Below are 21925 nucleotides of genomic sequence, written 5' to 3'. Positions count from 1 at the left end.
AAAAAGGTTTAGTGTGTGTCCTACAATGGTCTCAAACTCACCACGTAGCTGACAATGACCTTGACCTTATGATAGTTTGTTTTCACCATCAGAATCACAGGAATGTTCCACCATACTTGGCAATATGCAGTGGGGATCGAACCCAGGGATTCCTTAGATAAGGCAAACACATCTACCAACTGACCTCAATGGCCAGGTTTGATGCAGTACTCTTTTTATATACATGAATCAAGGGTTTTGTATATGCTAGGGAAGCACTCTACCCATGAATCTTCAGCCCTCAGCCCACTATGCATTATTCTGAATATGTGATCACTTGGTATGTTCAAAGTCATCAACCTGACTGAATTCAAAGGCTGTTCTTTCTGTCATCGCTCCTCACTCTAGAAACTTGGTATGTAATGTGGTTTACCACACAAGGGTATCCCAGGAGGGAGGGTGATAATGATCCTTTAAAGAGCACCACACTGGTCAATAGCTTTGAATGCTGCAAAGAGAATTTTGTTACATTTGCCTCAGAAAATGGAACTCTTACTGTTTCACTTCTTTTCAGCTTAGTCTTGGCCTGGATTTCTTCTGCAAGTGCTAGCTCTTTGCCAGGCTTTCTTCATCCTGGTTGAGAGGCCCTGACACTAATTCAAAGATTCTTTTCTTGGCCAAGGAGCTCCAGGTTGTCCATAATGTATGCACAAAAACATCTTGCTGGAGCCAAGAACTCAGTTCTTCCCTTGCCTGGGTAAGAATCCCATTTTGGTCTGCAGTTATAAATGGGAGGCTTAGTGTCCATTCATCCTCTCTTCATGGTTCCCACTCATTTAAATTCCATGAGTGTGGGTTCATAATCTTTTTCTTTAGTCTGTGGGCAAACTTTTACAGTCCTAATCCTTGGGGTTGTTCCTTGATCACCACAGCCCCTGACCTTCCTGATCAACACTGGCGAGGGAAGCACTGGCAGCCATCCTCCCCCTTCCCTATCACCCCATTCCTTTGGGGAGGGTGGCAGGGAGAGTTTCTTTGAAAGAGGAAACAGAAGAGAACTTGTCTAATGCAGACTCATAATTTAGAGAGTCTCCATGACTCACTGGTTTATAATGTTGGAGGCATGCTGGGTAAATCTGCCTTCTGTCTTTTAGAACATTGCCCCCAGACAGATCCCTGTATGTCTCCTTAAGAGCCCTCAAGATATGAGAGTGTAAGGCTTTGGCGACAATAATACAAAGAGGTATTGAATTTTCGTGGGCAACAGGGGAACCTCAGCTTCGCAAGCTAATGCAATATTGATCTGAGCCAGGAGGACAAGGCACTCTCATGCACAACATATGTGCTCATTTGTGGTTTATTTGAACAGGGTTACTGTTTTCTTCTTTTTGTAATTGTGGGCCCAAAGGCCAAAGAGTTCACCAAACCTAGAAGTATAATGCAAAAGTAAATTACTGAGGACTTTAGTAAGAGGGATATACAAGCTCTGAAAAGCAGGATCGCAGTTCTATCAGGTTGGATGTGAAGGTGAAAGGATGTCTGTCTTGCTTAGGTGAAAGCACCTCACTCCATTTATTCTTTCCAATAATAATAGCCCTACCTCAGACTAAAAAGTATGTAGTCCTCTGTCTTCTTAAAGAAGAAAAGCAATAACGATACATAAAGTGTCGTTGTTTCTTTGTTTCTTGTTTGTTTCATTTTTTGAGGTAGCCTGATACTTGCTGTATTGCCTACGTGAACCTTGAACTCAGTAATCTTACTTAAGCCTTACAAATTCTGGGATTACATATATAAGACTATGCCCATCTAAAGAGGTACTTTTAAAGTGAGAGAATGTTAATACATCAGAAAGGAATCATTTCATAGACACTAGCCAGGCCACTAACTGTTCATAATTTATTAAGCAAATCAGTAGAGAATCTCTAGAGTTTGCACATTTATTTTTATCTTTTTGGTCTTACTAGGCTACTTTGAATGTAAATGTCAATAAAAAAACAACAGCACTCATCTAGCTCTCAAGAAACTCATTCTTGACTCTGCTAATCACTTCTGCAATGCCATTGACAACTAAGTTCTGATCGTTCTTCCCAGCTCAAACAGAGAAGGCACAACAGTGGTGTGAGCTCATCATTCCTGGTTCCACTGTCCAGTCCACACAAACATGTAGTATCCTTTGCAGAGGCAGACTTGGCTCTCTGTAGCAATCCCTTCAGAACTCATGGATCCACCAAGCTTTCAGAGAATGAGAAATGGAGACCTGTGATTCCCAACCTGCATGCCTTGAATTCAGAGTTTTAGAGGAGACTGCTTTTCTTCAAAGTCAATTTGAGTCAATGGATAGCTTTCAATTACTTAGTCATTTAATGATGTTTATGATAAGTTAGAACATAAGGTCATGCAATGGCTAAAAGCCTTCTATACATTTTGGATATTTTTTTTCTGGAAAAGATACCAGAAACTAAAAAAAAAAAAATCTATTGGGAGTTATGAGTTTTGGACTACCATGACAAAAATGTTTCTAATGCCACTAACCAAAAAATCCAGGAGGGTCAGTTCCTATTTTCCCTAGAAGAGAGGAATCTAGAACTGTGCTGGTATTGACTGGATAAGGTCAGGTAACTATGAACAAACATAGAAACATACAGTTTTTGTGTAGCGAATGTAGCTCAGTTGATTTAGTGCTTATCTAGTGTTCTGAAAGCCCTGGGTTCAATCCCCAGCATGGCATAAACCAGGTGTGGCAATGCATGCCTGGAGTTCCAGTACTGGGAAGATGGGAGTTCAAAGACATTCTCAGCTACAAAGTAAGTTTGAAACCAGCCTGTACTACACGAGAGCATGCCTCTAAAACAAACAAAATAATGACTATTTCATATCCCAAAGCTAGTGTTCTCTGGAAATGATTCAACACTGCCACAGTTCAAACCACGGGTGCATGAGGTTGGCAACTCATATTATTCTTAGTTTTGACACAGTGATTTTTGTAGAACCAGAAAATTACCACTTTAAGAAACCCTTGACACTAATAACAATGTGCCTCTTTGTAAAGGTATTCTAAATAAGTTGGATGATGGGACCTCCTCATCAGATGTCTTTTTAATTGAAAGTTCTAGAAAGGAAGGCTGTAAATTGGGGTTGTGAACAAATAAACCTATTATTATGCATTCCAACTATTGTTACCACATTATTATAATGCTGTTTTCCTAATTATCAGATTGAGTGCTTGGAAATCAATCAGTGCTATGTTTGGGAAAAATCTCATTATCTAATGAAGGAAGAATTTCTGTAAGATCATTATAACCTTCTTCATAAGGTTAAAAAAGAGAGAACAGATCAGACTAATGTTAACTTACTCATTCATTAAGTGGCAGTATGAAGCTTCTCTAACATTAAATTTTTCTCTGCTGTTTAGTGATAAAATGATTGGAATTTAAATGTTTTTTCAAAACTAAAAGCAGTTGCCTTCATATTTTACCTGATCTTCACTTAGAATGTATTCAGCTTAAGAATACCATCCTACCATTTTAACAGTAGCTGTACATCTTCAACTACTGACCATTGAGCTCTTCTAGTTCTCCTTTCTAGTATATGCAGTGTGTTCTCAAGGGAAATCTTAACAGGAGATTGGGATAAGCACGATTTCAGCAACACATCTGCAACAAGTTCTTTCATACTCTTCTCTTTGGAATTTTCATGCTGATTTTTGTGTTCACTCTCTAACTCTGAAAGTTTCATAAATGTCCACATGGCTATTTCCCAATCCCCTTCAAACCCATGCTCAAAATTGTCTTGTCTTATGCTGGTCTGGCTTGACCATCCCATTCAGAATCTCAACTGCATTCTTTCTTCCTGATATGCCATCCCTTAATTCTGCTCTTCTCTCCCTCTTTCATTTCTAGAGTAAGTGACTTGATATAAGTGATGTTAAAGTGGTCAGGAAAACTATGTGTTGACCTCTAGGCTATCACAGAAATCACACAGAACCTTGGATAATCTTTCACAAACTACACTGCCTGTGTACACAGTGAAGGAGTTGGGAGCCGTAGTTGGGAAAGCCTTTCTAATTACAGAAATTCCATCCCTGCCCTTCACAGTTACATTTATTTTCCCTTTTCATTTTGGACAGTTTTAAGAAATGATGTGTGTCTTGTGAAATTTATAAAAGATTCCTCCTTTTTGAAGGATCTTTCCAGCTGCTCTTAGATGTTACCTTCAGGGAATCCATCCCAGATCTCCAGCCGATCGTAGCGACAGAACATTCCTCCGGGAGGATTTGAGTCTTGCTCCAGGTCAAAACTTTCAAACTCCAGGATTATCTCAGACATCTTTGGTGCAAAGATGATGTAGGTGCACTCCAAGCTGTTGGGATATTTTTCAGGGAACCCAGGGGACTTTATTACTCCAGTAGGTGCTGTATAGTTCTGAGAACATTCGGGCCCTGTGAGCAAGAGATAAAAGGGACACAATGAAAATTTCTCAACTTCACAAGAAGTATGGGGGAAGGCAGAGGATTTCTAGGAAAAGCCCACCACCATATCCAGTCACTGCTTAACCATTCATTAACAGTGACCTACATGGTAAAGTCAGGCTAAGTTTTACTGTGTTTATTATAGTGTCGTATTTGTGTGGAATAATTGAAAAGCATCTGATGTCGCAGGGACACACACACACACCATGATATCAAGTATCATATATATATATGAATATATATATATATATATATATATATATATACATATATATTCATTCATTCATGTGGGAACAATGACTAAGTAAGCCGCAGAAATCTCGACAGAGCCCTAGAGAAATAATTACAGCCCCTTCAAGCTCAGATCTTTAAATCTCAGGGCTGACAGCCCTTTATTGGTGAAATAGAACATTTATGGAGGCGAGGGAGAGAATTCAGCCAGGAGAGTTTGGGTTTCAGATTCCCCTGGCAGTGAGTCGGTCACTCTGCCAGATGTGACCTCTGTCTCTTTGACAAACTGAATGTGAAAGGTAATTCGTACATGGACCCCGGGTGACTGGCTCAGGCGGAACAGTGTTGACACAGGTGCATGTCAACGTGTGGCAGTTAGCAAGGGCACCATAAACTGTGATTACAGTCCTGATGCTAGAAGCCACCTGATATCAACACTGACACTATAACCTTCCCCCCAAGTATCAGCTGTGGTGTAGTATACCATCCTAAGTTTGTTCATTCAGAGGCATGTGCAGAAGGTACATATTTACAATGTGTGATTTTAATAGCTGTTCAGGGTTATCAAGACTTTGCAAACTGTGGTGATTTGTGATTGCAGAACAAGAGGAGGCGTATATGCGCTATGGGCTGACCTTGTAGTTAAATGAACAAATGTACGGCATCTAGCAACAATCAGAGTAGGGCTGTGCACACAGCTGAAAAGCCAGGTTTCCCTTGTGGCCACCACTGCTCTGATCTTTAAGTAACTACACTTAAAGCAGAGAAAACAGGATATCCCTTCCCCCTTTAAAGGGTCATTCATTTTATTTTTATGTGTGTGAGTGTTTTCCTGCATGTATGTGTACTACAGGAGTACCTGGTGCCCACAAAGGTTGAAACCCCTGGAACTGGAGTTATGGGTGGTTGTGAGCTATCATATGAATACTGGAAACCAAACATGAGTCCTTGCAAGAACAGAAAGTGCTCTTTGCCACTGGGCTATCTCTCCTGCCTCAAAAATGAGATCTTTGGAATCCTAGTACTGAATCCAAGAATGTTCAAGTCAGCTTCTCTTTCCCTGCACCACTGGCTGGCTGTGACTCACAGGCTACTGTAAGAATTCCAAGAGTTGATGAAGTAAAGTAACATATCAAGACTGTTCTTTGCATCTTTGTGTGCACGTGTACATAACTCTGTATATGCAAGTGAACGTGGGTCTGTAGGCAGCAGCCAGAGATGCGTGCAGATGACCTCTGCTATCTTTCCTTAGTGCCTTCACCTGGTTGTTTTGAGACCGAGTCTCTCATTTTTACTTGGACCTCACCCAGGGCTCACAGATTTGTTAGACTGACTGGCCAGTGACCTGAGTCTGCCTCTCCAAGCATGTTCTATTCATCATGCCTGGCATTTTACTTGGATGTTGGGGGATCTAACTTGGATTCTTATATTTGTAGGAGAAGTGCTTTACTGATTGAGTCATCTGCTCAGTCTGACACTGTTCTGAACTGAGTGAAAGTACCCAAAGACTTGACATAATTTCTTAGACACCAAAGCCAGTTTTAGTGACTCATGTGAATAAGCCTAGTTTCCATCTGAAGCGCTGGCAGCTCTCTGGGGGGAAATTAGTTGGCTAGCACCTGAGTTACATATTAACAGTTCAGGAGTGTAAGAGAACAGGGCTTGTTACCTGGACACAACACACCTGGCCTTCCAAGATGACCTGGCTTGTTAAAAATGCCTCCCAAACTTTCTTATATGGGCTCAAGCTATTCCATTCTGCCTTCAGATGTTTGATCATGGCTAAAACCTCATGAATTTGTTGCATTTTGCCAGGTTAGTTCTAGGTGAAGGTTTTCACTCCATTCTGAATGCTCTTGGAGCTTCTCAGACAACAGTGATAATGTTAACTTGAGCTACAAATTCACAAGTAACATATGAAATGAAATAGATACAAAATACATATCCCATGTGTCATATACCACAATTACATATCAATAAATTATATATTTCATATTAATTTATAATTGCATAGTTAATAAACAATAAATTCATGTAGTGATACTAGCAATCTTAGAATTTTACTTCCAAGATCCAGTGTGTCTTTATGTCTCAAATTCCTCTGTAAGGAAGAAATGCTTGGTTAGGTCTTCTAAGGCAAAGAAGACATACGTTGCACAAAGAACTCCAATGCAGGTATTAACATCTTCTTCTGGGGAAGGTTAGCATGCCTAGATGAGACTGTGGTTCAAAGAGACAAAAAAAGTTTGACCAGCATTGACTCCACTTTCAGGGCTACACAATTTTCAACATTTCCACGGTGTCAGGCCACATCATGTACCCTTGGAAGGGATTTCAGGCTGGGCATGGCTTGATATAGCAGAGAAATATCAAGGCGTGACTGGAGAGGACTGGACTGAGCATCAGAAGATGTGGACTCCATTCCTGCCTTGGCCACTGATACTGTGGTCTCAGGCATCTCTAAGCCATCCTTGTTTTCACAGGGCTCTGAGCTTTGGATTTGAGAAAAAAAAGATAATTTCTTGTTTTCTCTACCATACACCAAAATTTTTTATTTTGTTTTGCTTTGCTATTTTATTTTAATTATTATTATTTTTTTAATTTGGAGAGAGTGTCTCAGAGAATACAGATTAGCTTGTTACTTGGTTTGTGGCAGAGGATACTCTTGAGCTTCTTATATTCTTGCCTTCATCTTTCAAGTGGGATAGCTATATAGTGCATGTGCTCTACCAATTGAGCCATGGTTCCAGCCCCAAATGATTGATTTTTTTCATTTTAACATTTTCCTTTTTTACTGTTATATAAGTTGGCCCCATTGGAAAAAAAATGCCTCCTCTACAGGAAACAGTGGCAGGAGAGGGTTCGGGAACTCCACAGGAACTCCCAGGGCTGAACAAGAGTGAGGCTAGCCTGGAAGCCAGTGAGTCACAAGGGGGACAGTGCTTGTACACACAAATCTAGAGGTATACCATATTTGACTATGAATTGGAAGATGACACGTAACTTATGTGGCTACAAAAAAAAAAAAACCCACATCTAGATATTAATGATGAAAGAGATGGGACAATTAGAACTATGATGCTTTCTTGAAGTTACCGTTAGATAGGGCCCTCTATTTCCTAGGAATTTAGCCTCAACTTGTGGCTGAGGATGATGGTGAAATTCTGCTACTCCTGCCTTCAATGATCAAGCAATAGTATTATACAGCATGCCTAGTTGACTTTGTGTTGGGAATGGAACCCAGGGGTTCCTTCATGTTAGGCAGGTACTCGACCAACTAAGTAACATCCCTCTCTGACTCTTGTTAAATATATAGAGCCTTAATTAAATAGTCTGTACCAAGCACTGCTACTCAGCCTCCGACACTGAGGTCCATAGCCACTGCTCCAGACTCCTTCAGTAGTGGAGCTGGTGGACCAGGCCAACAGGCAGGACAGTGGAAGAGTGACAGACCGGAGGTGTGTGTGCCTCAGAGAAGGATCTTTAGATGAGTGTTGGGCTACTGACCCAAAGTTCCAACATCTGGGAGAGCAGATGTAAAGGAACTTCAAGGCTCTGGAGACAGAATCAGGGTGGTCTGAGGTGACCAGGGGGAAAGGTGAAGAGGGGGTAAGGCTGCCAGGTAGGACAGTCCTTGATCTCAGCTCCTGGTATTAGGAATAGCAAATTCTCATACTTGTAACCTACTGCCTGAAAACCTCAAAGCCAGCATCTAAAAAATTAATTTCCTGGTTGCATTAAACTATGATCAGTATAATTCGCATGTTTTAAAGAAACTTTTGAAGTTGCTGAGCCCCCAAAGAAGTGCTGAGTTTTCAGAAGATCAGAAATCTATGAGTTCTGTATCATTAAATAACTTCTGAGGATTAATATATATTTATGCATGTATTTTGTGAATATTTTTTATGCAGACTATAGGTGAAATAGTAGAAATGTGGGCTTTTTAAAGCAACAGTGTTGGAAAATAAAGCATATGTTGCATGGGGAAATTTGAAGATAGTAAGAGAATCATTGGTAAATATATATTTGTATATACAGTACACTTTGTATAGATATTCTGTATAATGTATATAATGTATACACACAGAGGACAACTTGGGAATGTGCACACAAAAGTCAGGTTAACTAGAAATGCTTCCCAAGAAAAGAGATTGGGGCCAGGTTTTCTAAGAGATCAAGTGCAATTTGGAAGACTACAGAGCCCTGAACCTTGAAAGAATCAGTTCATTTGTAGTTGCTGTAACAGTTCTTCTCGAGCATAAGTCAGTGGCAGGTGTCAGAATTACCTGTTTCTGTTTCATCTGAATCTGAAGGCCTCTGCTGGGTTCCACTGATGAGAAAACGGATACTCCAGTCAGCCACACCAACAGGCAGTGGCAGAAGTGAGCATCATACTCTATCAGCAATAGTCCTGGAGCAGGATGTTCAATGTCATCAGTGACAGTTAGAAGTAGATGAGGGCAACAGCTGCCCAGGCTCTGTCCAGAAACCAGCAGGATTGAACTTAACCCAGCAGGATAGGTTATAATGACAGGGGCTTGGTGGCCCATGGAGAGGCCTCAAATAGGATTAAACTACATTGGCAAAAACACAATTTTGGTCTACTTGGTGGTTTGTGGCAGTCAACTTAGACAGAAGATGTAATTTTCCAAGTCTGTTGAATGAAATTGAGGAGAATAGGCAACATGCTAAATACAGGAAATGACCAGAGAGTAGACTATTATAATAGTGCTTGGGGTGTGGGCTCTGATGGAGAATGATGAAGAATTCTCAAGTCAGCAGCCCCTCCTACTCCCCTTCATATCTCTTCTCAACTACTTGCAGATCATTCAGAAATACTGAAATTGAAAGTCTGTTCTTACTCATTTTTCTGAAACCTATTGTCTCTGATGATACCATATGTAAGAAGGCAAGCACATGTGAATGTATGTGTGTATACATATAGATAGGTGATATCCTTTGGGTAACAAGGCATACAACTTTCAGTGCAAGAAAACTTGGATACATGTAATCAGGAGTTCATATGTATGTGTAGGCCACAATCCTAGGTATTATTCTTTAAAAAAATTTTTTTTTTGAGACAAGGTCTCTCACTAGCTCATTAAGTAGGCAAGGACAGCTGAATAATATGTTCCAGGGGTCCTACTCTCTTCAGCTCCCCACTGCTAGGATTATAGGCATATACCACAACACCTTGAGTTTTACAAGGGTGTTAGGAGTTCAACTCAGGTCTTCATGCTTGCAAGACAAGCACTGTACTGTCTGCCCAGTCCTGTGGTTACATATAATTATGCAAGAAGCTATTTCTACATGAGGCAGGGTCAGGCATCTTTGAAATGTAAAGAAGTCATAGTAATGGTTTCCAAACTCCCAGTGGTTCTTCCTGGGCTCTGGTTCCATTGCTGACTTGGAATACCTTAGGTTTTTAAAACTGTTGTAACTAGATTTTTTTTTTCTCCTACTTAAACAGGTACTTTCTCCTGCATTTCAAACATGTTCCAGACTTAAACCACTGTTTGTGAATTGTTGAGAAACACTGGAGAACTTAAAAAAATTTAAGTAGCAGAAACAAATTTTAATACAAGAGGAATCTGCAGTGGTCTCCAGATACTTCACAGTGCTATGTATTAACCTGTTTCAGATTGGATCTGGAATGTTCCCAGCTTGGTCTTATTAGAAGGTGGGGGACTTTTAGGGACATCATCTAGTCATTGTGTATGTGTGTGTGTGTGTGTGTGTGTGAGAGAGAGAGAGAGAGAGAGAGAGAGAGAGAGAGAGAGAGAGATCTTTGAGAGTGGTTGTAAGATGGTAAGCTTTCTGTTTTTATCAAGGCATGGCCATAGCCCCTCAAAATTGGAAGCCTATGAACTGTCAGACAAATAAGAGGAAAGTATTAACCATAGATTTAAAGTAAAAGAGACTGACCCGACTGACACAAAAGAATCAAATTTCATGGCTGGGGATATGGTCCAGTTGTTAGAGGGCTTGCCTGGCCTATATGAAGCCTGGGCTTCCATCCCCAGCAAGATATAACCTGTGTATGGGCCACACAGTTGTGATTCTTGTACCTAGCAGTTGGAAGCAGGACCATCAGGAGTTCAAGGCCATCCTTGGCTACAAAGCAAGTTAGAGACCAGCTTGGGTTAGAGATACTGGAAGGGGATAGAGGAAGATAAGAGAGAGAGAGGGAGGAGAGGGAATAAACTCCAGCAGCATTTTAGCCTATTTCTGAAAAAAATAAGAATCAATGCCTTTCAGAGAATTCTCTCTTTAATCAACACATTTCAGGGTGGTATCTTTTAAAAAATATTATTTTTGAGTAGCTTTGATCCATTTCAAACACACTTCTGCCACACCATGGATATATTTACCTCATTCAAAACATTTTCCAACATTTCTATAAGGGAAAAATCAAATTCTTTATGAAAGGATGAAGCCATGACCTTCACCTTTCTTTTCACATGATCCCTTGGGAATTCAAACAACACTAAAGAATCATTTAGACATTCTTGTTCTTATGTGAGTTACTTACCTCTCTTGAAGATTTCATAGCGGATGGAAAACCCTGCCCCATGTGTCTCGTAGTCAGAGACAAATTTGATGAAGAGGAAGGGCCCTGAAGACACCACAGGAGAGGGTGCAATCTTCCCACAGAACTTCCCCCACAGGCGGCCGCCCTCGTTCTCCCCATCGATTACTTCCACGTAGTCATACCTTGCAAAAGAGAAAGGGAGGTGACGTGAGGCAGAGAGGAAGGCCCTTTCAATCTCACATTTTGAGAAATGTAACAGCTGGTATGATCGGGCGGGGGGCACGGGGGTGCGGAATGCACCATCTGCATTTACCACTGCTCAGTTCATGGGGACGAAACAGCGAAATGCAATAATTAAAATGGACTGCACTGCCTGTGCACATTATCAACAACACAGAACCATTGAGAATAATGGTGTCCATTATACTTGCAGACAATGTCAGCTAAAGTAACCAATTAACAAGAAAAAGCAAAATCTCTCAAGCACAATTCTCTATTATTAAGTAGTGTTGCTTTGTCTGCGGTAGGGGTGTCCTGTGCATAATGCGGGACATTCTTTTCAAACCGCAAGCTTCTCTTATGAATTCAGAATGTCCCCTTGGCTAGAGTGCCCCATGAACAATACTTTGATTTCTGTGAGAGACCTCCTAAACATATGGCCACAGAATAATAAACAGATTCTTCACTATTTAACGCCATTCTGCCCAACTCAAGTCCTCTGAGAAAGGACTCTCTCTTTAGCCACATTCAGGGGTTGAGACAGAATACCTCCCCAGCCTACACGAGTGTCATAAAGCATGATTTAAACTGAAAAAGGGGGGGAGGGTATGTAAAACTGGAATGTAACTTTGTTTATACTCACTAGTCAGAATCTTTAAAGGGATACTGTTGGAAAAAGAAACTCCACAATTGTGAAGTCATCAAGGAAAACCCAGGCTTGATCATCATGCTGACAGGACTAATGGTGAAAAGATCAGACTGGGTCAATATGTGCTCAGAGCTCAAGGATCTTAAAAAGACAGAAAACGACCAGCAGGGAACACAGGTGTCCCTGAGTAGAGCAAAATTTCCACTGGTTTTACTTTTTAGTCTCTCTTTCTTCCATTTTTTAAAATGTGTGTGTGTGTGTGTGTGTGTGTGTGTGTGTGTGTGTGTGTGTGTGTTTGGGTCAGAGGTCAACACTGGATATCTTTCTTTCAGAGCAATCTACTTTATTTTTTGAGACAGGCTCTCCTACTGAACCTGGAGTTCATTGATTAGGCTGGACCAGCTGGGCAGTGACTGAGCTCCAAGGCCCCCATCTTCACCTCCAGCTCATGTGGTTAAGGCTGCATACTGCAACGCCTGGCTTTGTAGGTGGTTGCTGGGGGTTTAAACTCTGATCTTCGTGTTTGTGCATTGACCACTGTGCCCAAAGAGCCATCTTCCTAGCCCTTCCATTCTGACTAAGCCACCATGTGGGAGTCAGATAAACCCGATTGATTTGTCTTCATTTTTCTCCTAGAACTCACACAAAAACAGTTGCAACCCATTTATTTCAAACCTCAACTTGCTTTTAAAATTCTGGACTATATTCATTTCAGGCCCCTGGCTAAAATACGGCAGTCACATAAACTGTATTTGGCAATTTAAAGGAAATCAAGTGAAGGAAATTTTCATGATGACTGTGCAGTCCCTAACAAACTCTTCAAACTGCCAGGACCCATGACTTATGTCTATGGAAAACCCCGGGAGACAATCACCAGGATGATATCACTGGTTAGAGTGGACAGCTCAAGGCTCTCTAAATTAAAGATGACATTACCTCATCAGTTAAAAACTGTCTGCCAGCTTTGTGTATCTCAAGAAGAAAATAAAACTGGCATTGATGGAGCTAAGCATTAACATATGTGAATTATTGTCCAAACACCATTTCCCTTGTTGAGTCTGTTATTTCAGTAGTAATCATGGGGCCAGCTAACACCTCTAATATGGCTGTCCCTTTGTGAAATGAGGAAATACATTGAGGACCTACTCCTTTCTCCATCCTGGCAGAGATGTTTTATATTTAAAAGATAAAAGAAGAGGGGAAGGTAAGAGAGAGGGAGGATGAGGATGAGGAGAAAAAAATATATTTAAAACCCTAGCCCACTTGCAGAGGTAACAGCAGCCTTGGAAGAACAAGTCTAGACCCACCACAGCCTCTCCAACCAGTCTTTATGGAGTGATTCCTTTCATGTACTGCTCCACTGACAAGAACGGCCCGCAGGCTCTGCCCTGTGCTTTCTTATAATCTAAGTGTGATTTGAACTGCTTGCTATGTTTGGTCTGGCCACCGAACACCCAGCTTTGCAATATAAGCTTTCACTCCAATCTCGACACGGTATGAATACTAAGCAACTAAATCCTGGTGCATGCTGCCTTCCAGGCACAAATAAGAGAGGTGGGGCAGGCACTGTGAAGAAGGAAGGGCATTTCTGTGGGGAGGGCTTTTTCCCAGGTATCAGAGTGCTCAGCTATCTACTGGCAGGGTATTGCAAGAGGGGAGAAAGCTAGTATTTTAATTCATACATTGTCTGGTAGTAAATACTGGGCCCTCCCCTTGGCAACCGTAAAAGCTATTTTTAAAAGTGTGAGGGGTGTGAATTAGAATCCCTCCCTAGCAAGAGATAAGCCGTAGTCAGTGCCAAGTTTAGGAAATTGAGTTATTCAGGGATACTATAGTCACATTTGGAAGCTAGAAGGCTGCTAGCACTTTAGCACTCCCTTCGAAGTACTACCCAATCAGGTTCAAGCAATATAAGAAATGAGGTTCTTGCACACATGCACTCATTCAGGAGAGTGGATCCTGCCCAAGTTGTAAGAGTAACATCACCAAAGGAGTGAAAAGGAGGCAGCTTGCATCTCCCTCTGGAATTGACACCAGCCCTGCTCCCCACCGTTTTCCCTGTCAGACACCATGCACAGAATGAAGCTGGTGGGCCAGTTTCCTTCCCCAGAACACCAAGGCAACTTACCCAGGCCTCACTGGCCTTGTGCCCAGATCTCAAGTTTGCAAATTTTGACACTCCCTCCCACCACCACCCCTCCCCACCCCCCAAAAGGCTGTGCATTGCTCTGCTGCTGCTGCCAGTGAGGAAACCACCCTGCTTGATTGGATTGTGAGGATCCTCAGCTGAGACACATGGCCCTGCAGAATGGGGGTGGGGGAGAGCGGAGAGAGAAAGACACAGAGAGAGAGACAGAGAGAGAGAGACACACACAGAAGAGAGACAGAGAGACCGAGACCGAGAGAGACAGACAGACAGACAGACAGACCTGTTTGGCTCCAGCAGCTAGGTGGAGCCTTGAAAACTTACAAGAGGAATCTAAATCATGAAGCCACAGATAAAGCTCCCCCAAATCAACTTATCCTGCTCTGAAAAATGGATGTTCCAGGTGACTAGGGAAGGGGTCACCTGGAACACAGTGTCGAACTAATGTGTCCCCTTATTGGAAAAAAAAAAAAAGTAAACTTTGTCTTGAGATCCTGAATCACTAGCTTTGAATTCACAGTTTGCTCTTAATCCTCCCATGTTTTAAATGTTAGATTTACAGGTGTGAGACACCTTGTCCAGCCTAGGGAATGTAAACTTACAGTGGATTTTTAAAAAATTATTCATAAAGCAATCAACCCTTTTGGGTGGCATTTTTCCTCTGTTGGAATCCTCTACCTTCAAACTCTTCCCTGTGTGACTAAGGTGGCTGAGCAGATATATATTTCCTGGAAAAACAACACAAAGATCCATGTAGTCTTTGTAATTAAAAGAGATAGTCCCTGTCTTGGTCAGGATTTCTATTCCTGCACAAAACATCATGACTAAGAAGCAGGTTGGGGAGGAAAGGGTTTATTCAGCTTACACTTACACATTGCTGTTGATCACCAAAGGAAGGCAGGACAGGAACTCAAGCACGTCAGGAAGCAGGAGCTGATACAGAGGCCATGGAGGGATGTTCTTAACTGGCTTGCTTCCCGTGGCTTGCTCAGCTTGCTTTCTGATAGAACCCAAGACTCCCAGCCCAGGGATGGCACCACCCATAACGGGCTGGGCCCTCCCTCCTTGATCACTAATTGAGAAAATGCCTTACAGTTGGATTTTATGGAGGGAGGCATTTCCTCACCTGAAGCTCCTTTCTGTATGATAACTCCAGCTGTGTCAAGTTGACACAAAACCAGCCAGTACAGTCCCACAGGTGCTGAGTTCCAGGGTGACAGCTGACAGATCTTTCCTTGACTGTTCTTGGCCTTAGAATCTAAGCCCTTCACAAATCATAGTCCTTGGTCGGCATTAATCCCTCGACCTTACCCTACCTGGTGAAATATCTCTAATCCTATTCGTCCATGAGAAAAAGAATAAAGAGTTCCTTCTAAAAATTCCTGCAAGAATGGTGATGGTATGCAGGCCATAGTGGTGCATGCTTTTAATACCAGCATTTGGGAGGAAGAGGTTTGGTGGATCTCTATGAGTTCCAGGCCAGGTTGGTCAACAGAACCAGTTCCAGGACAGCCAGGACTACTATATAGAGAAACCCTGTCTCAAAATAAATAAATGAAGATAAAAAGGAACGGCCAAGGGATAATTCGTGTTCCTTCTGCAAGGCTTAGTTTAGGGTTTTAGAGTCATGACCGACTAGAGCAGAATGTGCCTGGGTAAGGAGCAAATGGCTCCCGGCACTTCAGAGGTGCATAGAATGAACAGATGAGGACCAGCCACACTTACACTAGGTTACTTCAGGAGACTACAGATGACCCCTGGTGCTGTGGGGAGCCACTATGTGAAGGAAAGCCAATCCTCTATGGGGCATTTTCTGATACAGAAAGCTACTGGGACCAGATATCATCTCCCTCTACCTGGCTTTCACACACCCTGGAGGCGGTAGGAAGGGAGACTCTTGGTGTTTGTCTTTCTGATCTTCCAATAGGATCATCCCTCCACCCCTGACAAAGGCACAAGCACCAAGGAGAAATCTGATCCCCAACATTGCTCCCTCCCTAAACTGTGAAGAAACACCAAGAGACCAAATCCCAACGTTAGCAATGAGTTTCTGTGTAGTGTTGGGGTCTTTTGAACAAGGCTTTAGAATCGTACCAAACATCCTGTAAATTACTGCCCAATTCCCATCTAAGAATGACCTGAAATATACTTCAGAAAGAACAAATCTCCCAGAGAATTAGGAAGAGCATTAAAAACACTAGGTGGAGAAGCTACACATATTTGTCTGCATGCGGGCTTGGAGCAATTTCATGTGACAGCCATTCCCCAGCAGTTCTGGCTGGCTTCCAACATACTAAACAAGATATTTGAACAACCTTATGATGGCCATAGCCTCTTTGGTAGTTAAAAAAAATAGAATTATTTTTAGACATCTATTTTAAGGAAACAGTCTAGAACAGTATTAAATATTTACATAATTCATATTATGAGGTGGTTATTAATATTTTCAACAATTGCATGTATGTGGTGTGTATATGTAAATGTGAGTGGGAGTGTGTTTGCCTGTTCATGCATGAATGGAGGCTAGAAGTTGATTCCTGGTGTTCTCCTATACAGCTCTTTCACTGAACCCAGATCTTACTGATTTGTCTCAACTGGCTGGCCAGAAAGCTTCAAGGATCCTCCTGTCTCTATCCTCAGTGCTGGGGTTACAGGCTCTCTCTTAGGTACTTTTCTATTGCTGTAACAAAACACTACGACTAAAGTAACTTGTAAAAGATGGTATTTAATTTGACTTATGGTTTCAAAAGGTTAGAGTCCAAGATGGTGTTGTAAGGGCACAGAGGCAGGAGTAGCTGAGAGCTCTCATCTTGATCCATGAGTGGGAGACACAGAGAGCACACTGGGAATAGTGTGAGTCTTTTGAAACTTCATGAAACCTCACAGACTGCCTTCAGTGACACACCTCCTTCAATAAGGCCACACCTCCTAATCCTTCCCAAACGGTCCCACCAAACTAGGGCCCAAGTATTCAAACATATGAGTCCATGGAGGCCATTCACATTCAAACTACCACAGGCTCAAATCACCATGCCCAGATTTTACATGTATATTGGAAATCTGAACATGGGCCCACATGTTTGTATAGCAAGTACTTTACCAGCTGAGCTATTATCCCAGTCCCCAGAATTTAATAACAGGTAAAATGTGTATGCTGTGAGGAATGAGAGGAGTCTACATAGAGAGTGTAGACTCAGTTCTCATTTACAGAACAAGAAGAAAATATGTCTAGCACTGGATTACATAATAATCTCTTGGAAGGAAGATGGATCATGGCAGAGCTTGCAGAAGACATGGGTTCAATTCTTATCACCCATATGGTACTCACAATCACCTGTAATCCCAGGTCTAGGAAATCCAACAGGCATGCATGTGGTACACATACATGCATTATGACAAAACATTCAAATGTTAAAAAAAGATTATGTTCTTCACCCATTTCTGTATCTTTAATTTTTTCTCTTTATTTACTATTATTATTATTATTATTTTACTATGGACAAGAGGTTTCTATTATCAGATAAAGTTAGTGTGTAAAGCACTACCTGTGTAGAAAGCAACAAATCAGTGTGTCTGCCTGCCCAGCAACTTTATATTTCTTGGCTAGAAAATCTTAAGATGTTTTATCTGAAAGTAAATCAAGTACTTTGCTTTTTTTTTTTTTTTAAATAAATCACCGAATCAATTGAGATTCTCTGTGTGATTCTTTTTTTTAATAAGTTAAAGGAAATTATATTTGATTTCTTACTTTCTAAAATGCTGGCCACACTGCCTGATAACTTCTACACACTGCAACATGTTCTCTTACTTATCTAACTTGGTCTTTGTGGGGATCAGTTAGCAATGGAGTAATCCCAGAAGAACCGAGAGTTGGGAATCCTGTGAGGTGGTATCCATGTCCACACAATGCTGTCTGTTGTGTTACCTGATCCTAGTAGCCATACTCCTCTCTGGGCATGAGCATAACAGATAGGCAGGTACCTGTGTGTAAGGTATGTGTGGAGAAAAGATGTCAACCTCAGCTCTTGTTCCTCAGGAGTAGTCTACCTTGTTTTTATTTATTTTGTTTATTGTTGCTTTGAGATATACTCTCTCATGGCCTGGAGCTCTCCACATAGGCTAGATATCACCTCAGCACACACTGTCAGACAGCTCTTCTCGCTACACCTTTCAAACATGTTTTCTGGAAGTGTTTTGTCTTTATGCCATAACTAACCATTCCTAGTAATTTGTTGTTTCTTCCCCTGGTTACTGTTAAGGATTCCTCTAAGTCTTCATTAGGTTTTCTTCTTAGAGTTATAGGAACATTTTCATGTTAGCTTTCCACAGCTCTAAGTTCCTGACATATCCAACTTCTTATCATTATAGGTGGTAGTAGAGGTGGTATGTGTGTGTGTGTGTACATGTGTATGTGTGCATTGAAACCAGAGGTCAATTTTGGCTGTTGTTCCTCAAGTATTCTGCACCCTGGTTATCAGTGTCCTGCGTCCTGCTGATTCAGCTACGCAGTCTGATCAGCAGATCAGACCCAGGGATCCACCTGTCATTATATCCTCAGTATTGGAATTCCAAGCACATATCACAGAGGCTGGCTTTTTATGAAGTTCTACAGAACTCAGATTCTCATGGGGGCATGACGAGGACTCTATCTGCTGAGTTAGATTTCCAGACTCTGAGACATCCAACTTCTAAAGTGCGAAGGTCACATTAGATTTACAACTTTGGAGTTTAAGTTGGAATTGGCCCTTTGGGTTTAGGGCCTGTGGCAAGCATGTATCACAGCTGAGAACCTGGTGAGGTAAAGCTGCTCTTCTCATGGCCACGAAGCAAAGAGAGAGCAAGAAAGTTCTGGGCTATTCCTTTCAAGAGCACAGCCCCATGTCCCTGTGAACTGAGAATCCTGTACAAATACACACAACCCCCCTTTAAAGGCTCACTGACTCCCAAAGTTTCAAATGAGGCCTTGGGGAGACACTCAGGATGAAAATCAGGGCAATTTTAGTGAGAGCAAAGGCAAGACTGTGCTAAGAGAGATGGTGCATTCCTACCCTCCAGGGAGCCAGCTAGGTTGAAAGTGACTGCGGTCCTCCTGCCCTTATGGTCTGTGATCCCCAATCAGGGACTCTATGATGAGAAGAACCAAGTTCAGCTGAGCAGTGGAAACAAATCCACACGGATGCTGGAGAGTAGAGAGGGTATAGCAGTCTGACTTTAAATTTGGTCAGCTCAGCACATTAGGGAGGGACTGAAACAGGTTCCCCTTTCCTCATAGTGACTCAGGGGGAGGATCTTCTGAAGCCAACCTGGGTAATAATGCCCCCAGACTCAGAGCACAAAGGAAGCCTCCTGTTAAGGGCCCTGTTGAGTGTTCCCAAGTTTTTTCCCAGAAACAGAGGCACACTATGACAGGGCTGCTTCCTCCCAACTCCTAGCCTGCAACACAACATCCATTCAGAAGTCAGAATCACCCTGGAGACAGTTCTTTTTTATGACATCATTGCACTCCCTGTGAAGTTCTTTTCTATATTCATAAACATGTTTCCTTCTTAAAGCATTTCCCCCTATATTCCCTTCTTTCCATTTATCATCCATCTACCAACCTACACACCTATCAATTAAGCTATCATCTATCACGCCAATCTATCATCTATATATCTACCTACCTATCATTTATCTATTTTATCATCTCTTTATCAATCTACTAACCAATCTATCATCAATTAAGCCATTATCCCTTATCATTTAGCTAATCTATTATCGATGTATCAGCCATTTACTACGAAGCTATCATTAACCAACCAAGCTACCTGTCTATCCATCTATCTATTTATCTCAACTACTTAACATTCATCCACCTATCCACCCATCCACCCATCTACTTCTCTAGCTCCCTACTGTATATATTTTGTGTTTAGAATCAGGGTCGAACACATCAGTTTTTTATTTAGGGCTCATTTTTTTTCTTGGTGTAACACTCAGTTTGTATTCCCTTTTTCAGGTAGGTTTTTCAACAGACACCCTACATCAAAGTTCTTAACCATAGATAGCTTTGTGATGTCTATCGAAAGATCTATTCATAAACCATGTGCTTATGCATATTTGTGTCATGTAAAATGCTATCAAAATTGGCCATAGTGCAATGTGACTTAACTATCTTTGACGTTGGGAATGCTGCTGAGAAGGACAGTAATAGTTTGATAGCATTTTTGTATCTCTACGATTCATTTCTTGGCAGTCTTATCACCCAAGGTCAGGTCACATCTCTGAGTAGATCAAGGTAAACTACAAAAGAGGAACACATTTAAGGGTAGGAAGGATCTCCTTCATTGCCTAGACCCAGAAGAGCACAATGCTGAAAGATACAGGCAACCTAGAAATTAGGGTCCTCACCTCACCTCACCCTTACCTCATCTCTTCTCCCCTCTCCTCTCTTCATCTCTCCTTACCTCCCCTCTCCCCATCTTTCCTCTCTTCACCTCACCCTTAGCTCATCTCTCCTCATCTCACTTCACCTCACCCTTTTTCATCTCTCCTCACCTCACCTCTCTTCATCCCTCCTTACCTCACCTCACCCTTACCTCACCTCACCTCTCATCTCTCCTCTCACCTCACCTTACCCTTACCTCACCTCGCCTCTCATCTCTCCTCTCACCTCACCTCACCCTTACCATCTCTTCTCACCTCACCTCTCCTCTCCTCTCACCTCACCTCACCTCACCCTTACCTCATCTCTTCTCACCTCACCTCTCTTCATCTCTCCTTACCTCCCCTCTCCCCATCTTTCCCCTCTTCCTCTCCCCTCTCCTCTCTTCACCTCAGCCTTAGCTCACCTCTCCTCATCTCACTTCACCTCACCCTTTCTCATCTCTCCTCACCTCACCTCTTCTCACCTCACCTTTTTTAATCTCTCCTCATCTCTCCTCATTTCTTTCCTTACCTCATCTCTCCTCACCTCATCTCATCTCTCCTCTCCTCACCTAACCTTGCCTCATCTCTCCTCTCCCTCATCCACTTTATCCTTACCTCTCTTCTTCTCTCCTAGAAACTCTCATGTATCAATTAGTTGTGGCATTGTTCCTGTCAAAGGCTCACGCAGTGTTACTTTTGAACTCAACCATGGACTTTCTGGTGAGTCTCCTTCTGAGTATTTCCAACATCAAAAAGCACTTTAACACTTTTCTCTTGACTCATGATGAGTTTTAGGAAATGTCTCTCACTTAGTTTTGTTTGCTGTTGCTGTGATAAGGTACTCTGGCAAAAATAGCTTAAGGGAGGAAGGGTTTATTTGGCTCATAATTCCAGATTCCAGTCACAATGGCAGGCACTTTAGAAAAACTGGTCACATTACATCCACAGTCAAATGCAGAGAGCAATGAATTAATGAATACGTGCTTGTTGGTGATTAAATCACTTTTCCCATTTTTAGACAATTCAGGATACCTGGCCTGAGGAGTGTTGCCACCCACAGTGAGTGGGTCTTCCCTCTTAAATAAATATAATCAAGATAACCCTCCCATAGGTATATCCACAGGTCAGCCTGATCTAGACAAACAGACTTCCTTCCCAAGTAATTCTGGATCGTGTCACTTTGACAAAATTAATGTCACCACTTTATGTAATTATAGTCATGTAGCTGGTTCTTTAATAATTGGATGAATCTCATGAACCTAACTTTACATATTAAAATTTTAACCTATCTGT

General features: G+C 41.8%; 1 protein-coding gene across 3 annotated transcripts in view; it reads right to left on the bottom strand.

Moving 5' to 3' along the window:
• Positions 1-21925, bottom strand: part of Nrp1 (neuropilin 1) — a 150206-nt gene that overhangs the window by 78675 nt on the left and 49606 nt on the right. For all 3 annotated transcript variants that reach the window (XM_021219963.2, XM_029532452.1, XM_021219966.2), the window contains 2 exons: positions 11211-11392; positions 4190-4417 (listed from right to left, as the gene is read on the bottom strand). In XM_021219963.2, coding sequence (XP_021075622.1) covers positions 4190-4417; positions 11211-11392 — 410 coding nt within the window. The remainder of the gene's footprint in view (positions 1-4189; positions 4418-11210; positions 11393-21925) is intronic.

The sequence above is a fragment of the Mus pahari genome, chromosome 20 (assembly GCF_900095145.1).
Source record: "Mus pahari chromosome 20, PAHARI_EIJ_v1.1, whole genome shotgun sequence".
In the NCBI taxonomy this organism is placed as follows: domain Eukaryota; kingdom Metazoa; phylum Chordata; class Mammalia; order Rodentia; family Muridae; genus Mus; species Mus pahari.
This window is presented reverse-complemented; position numbering and strand designations above follow the sequence as displayed.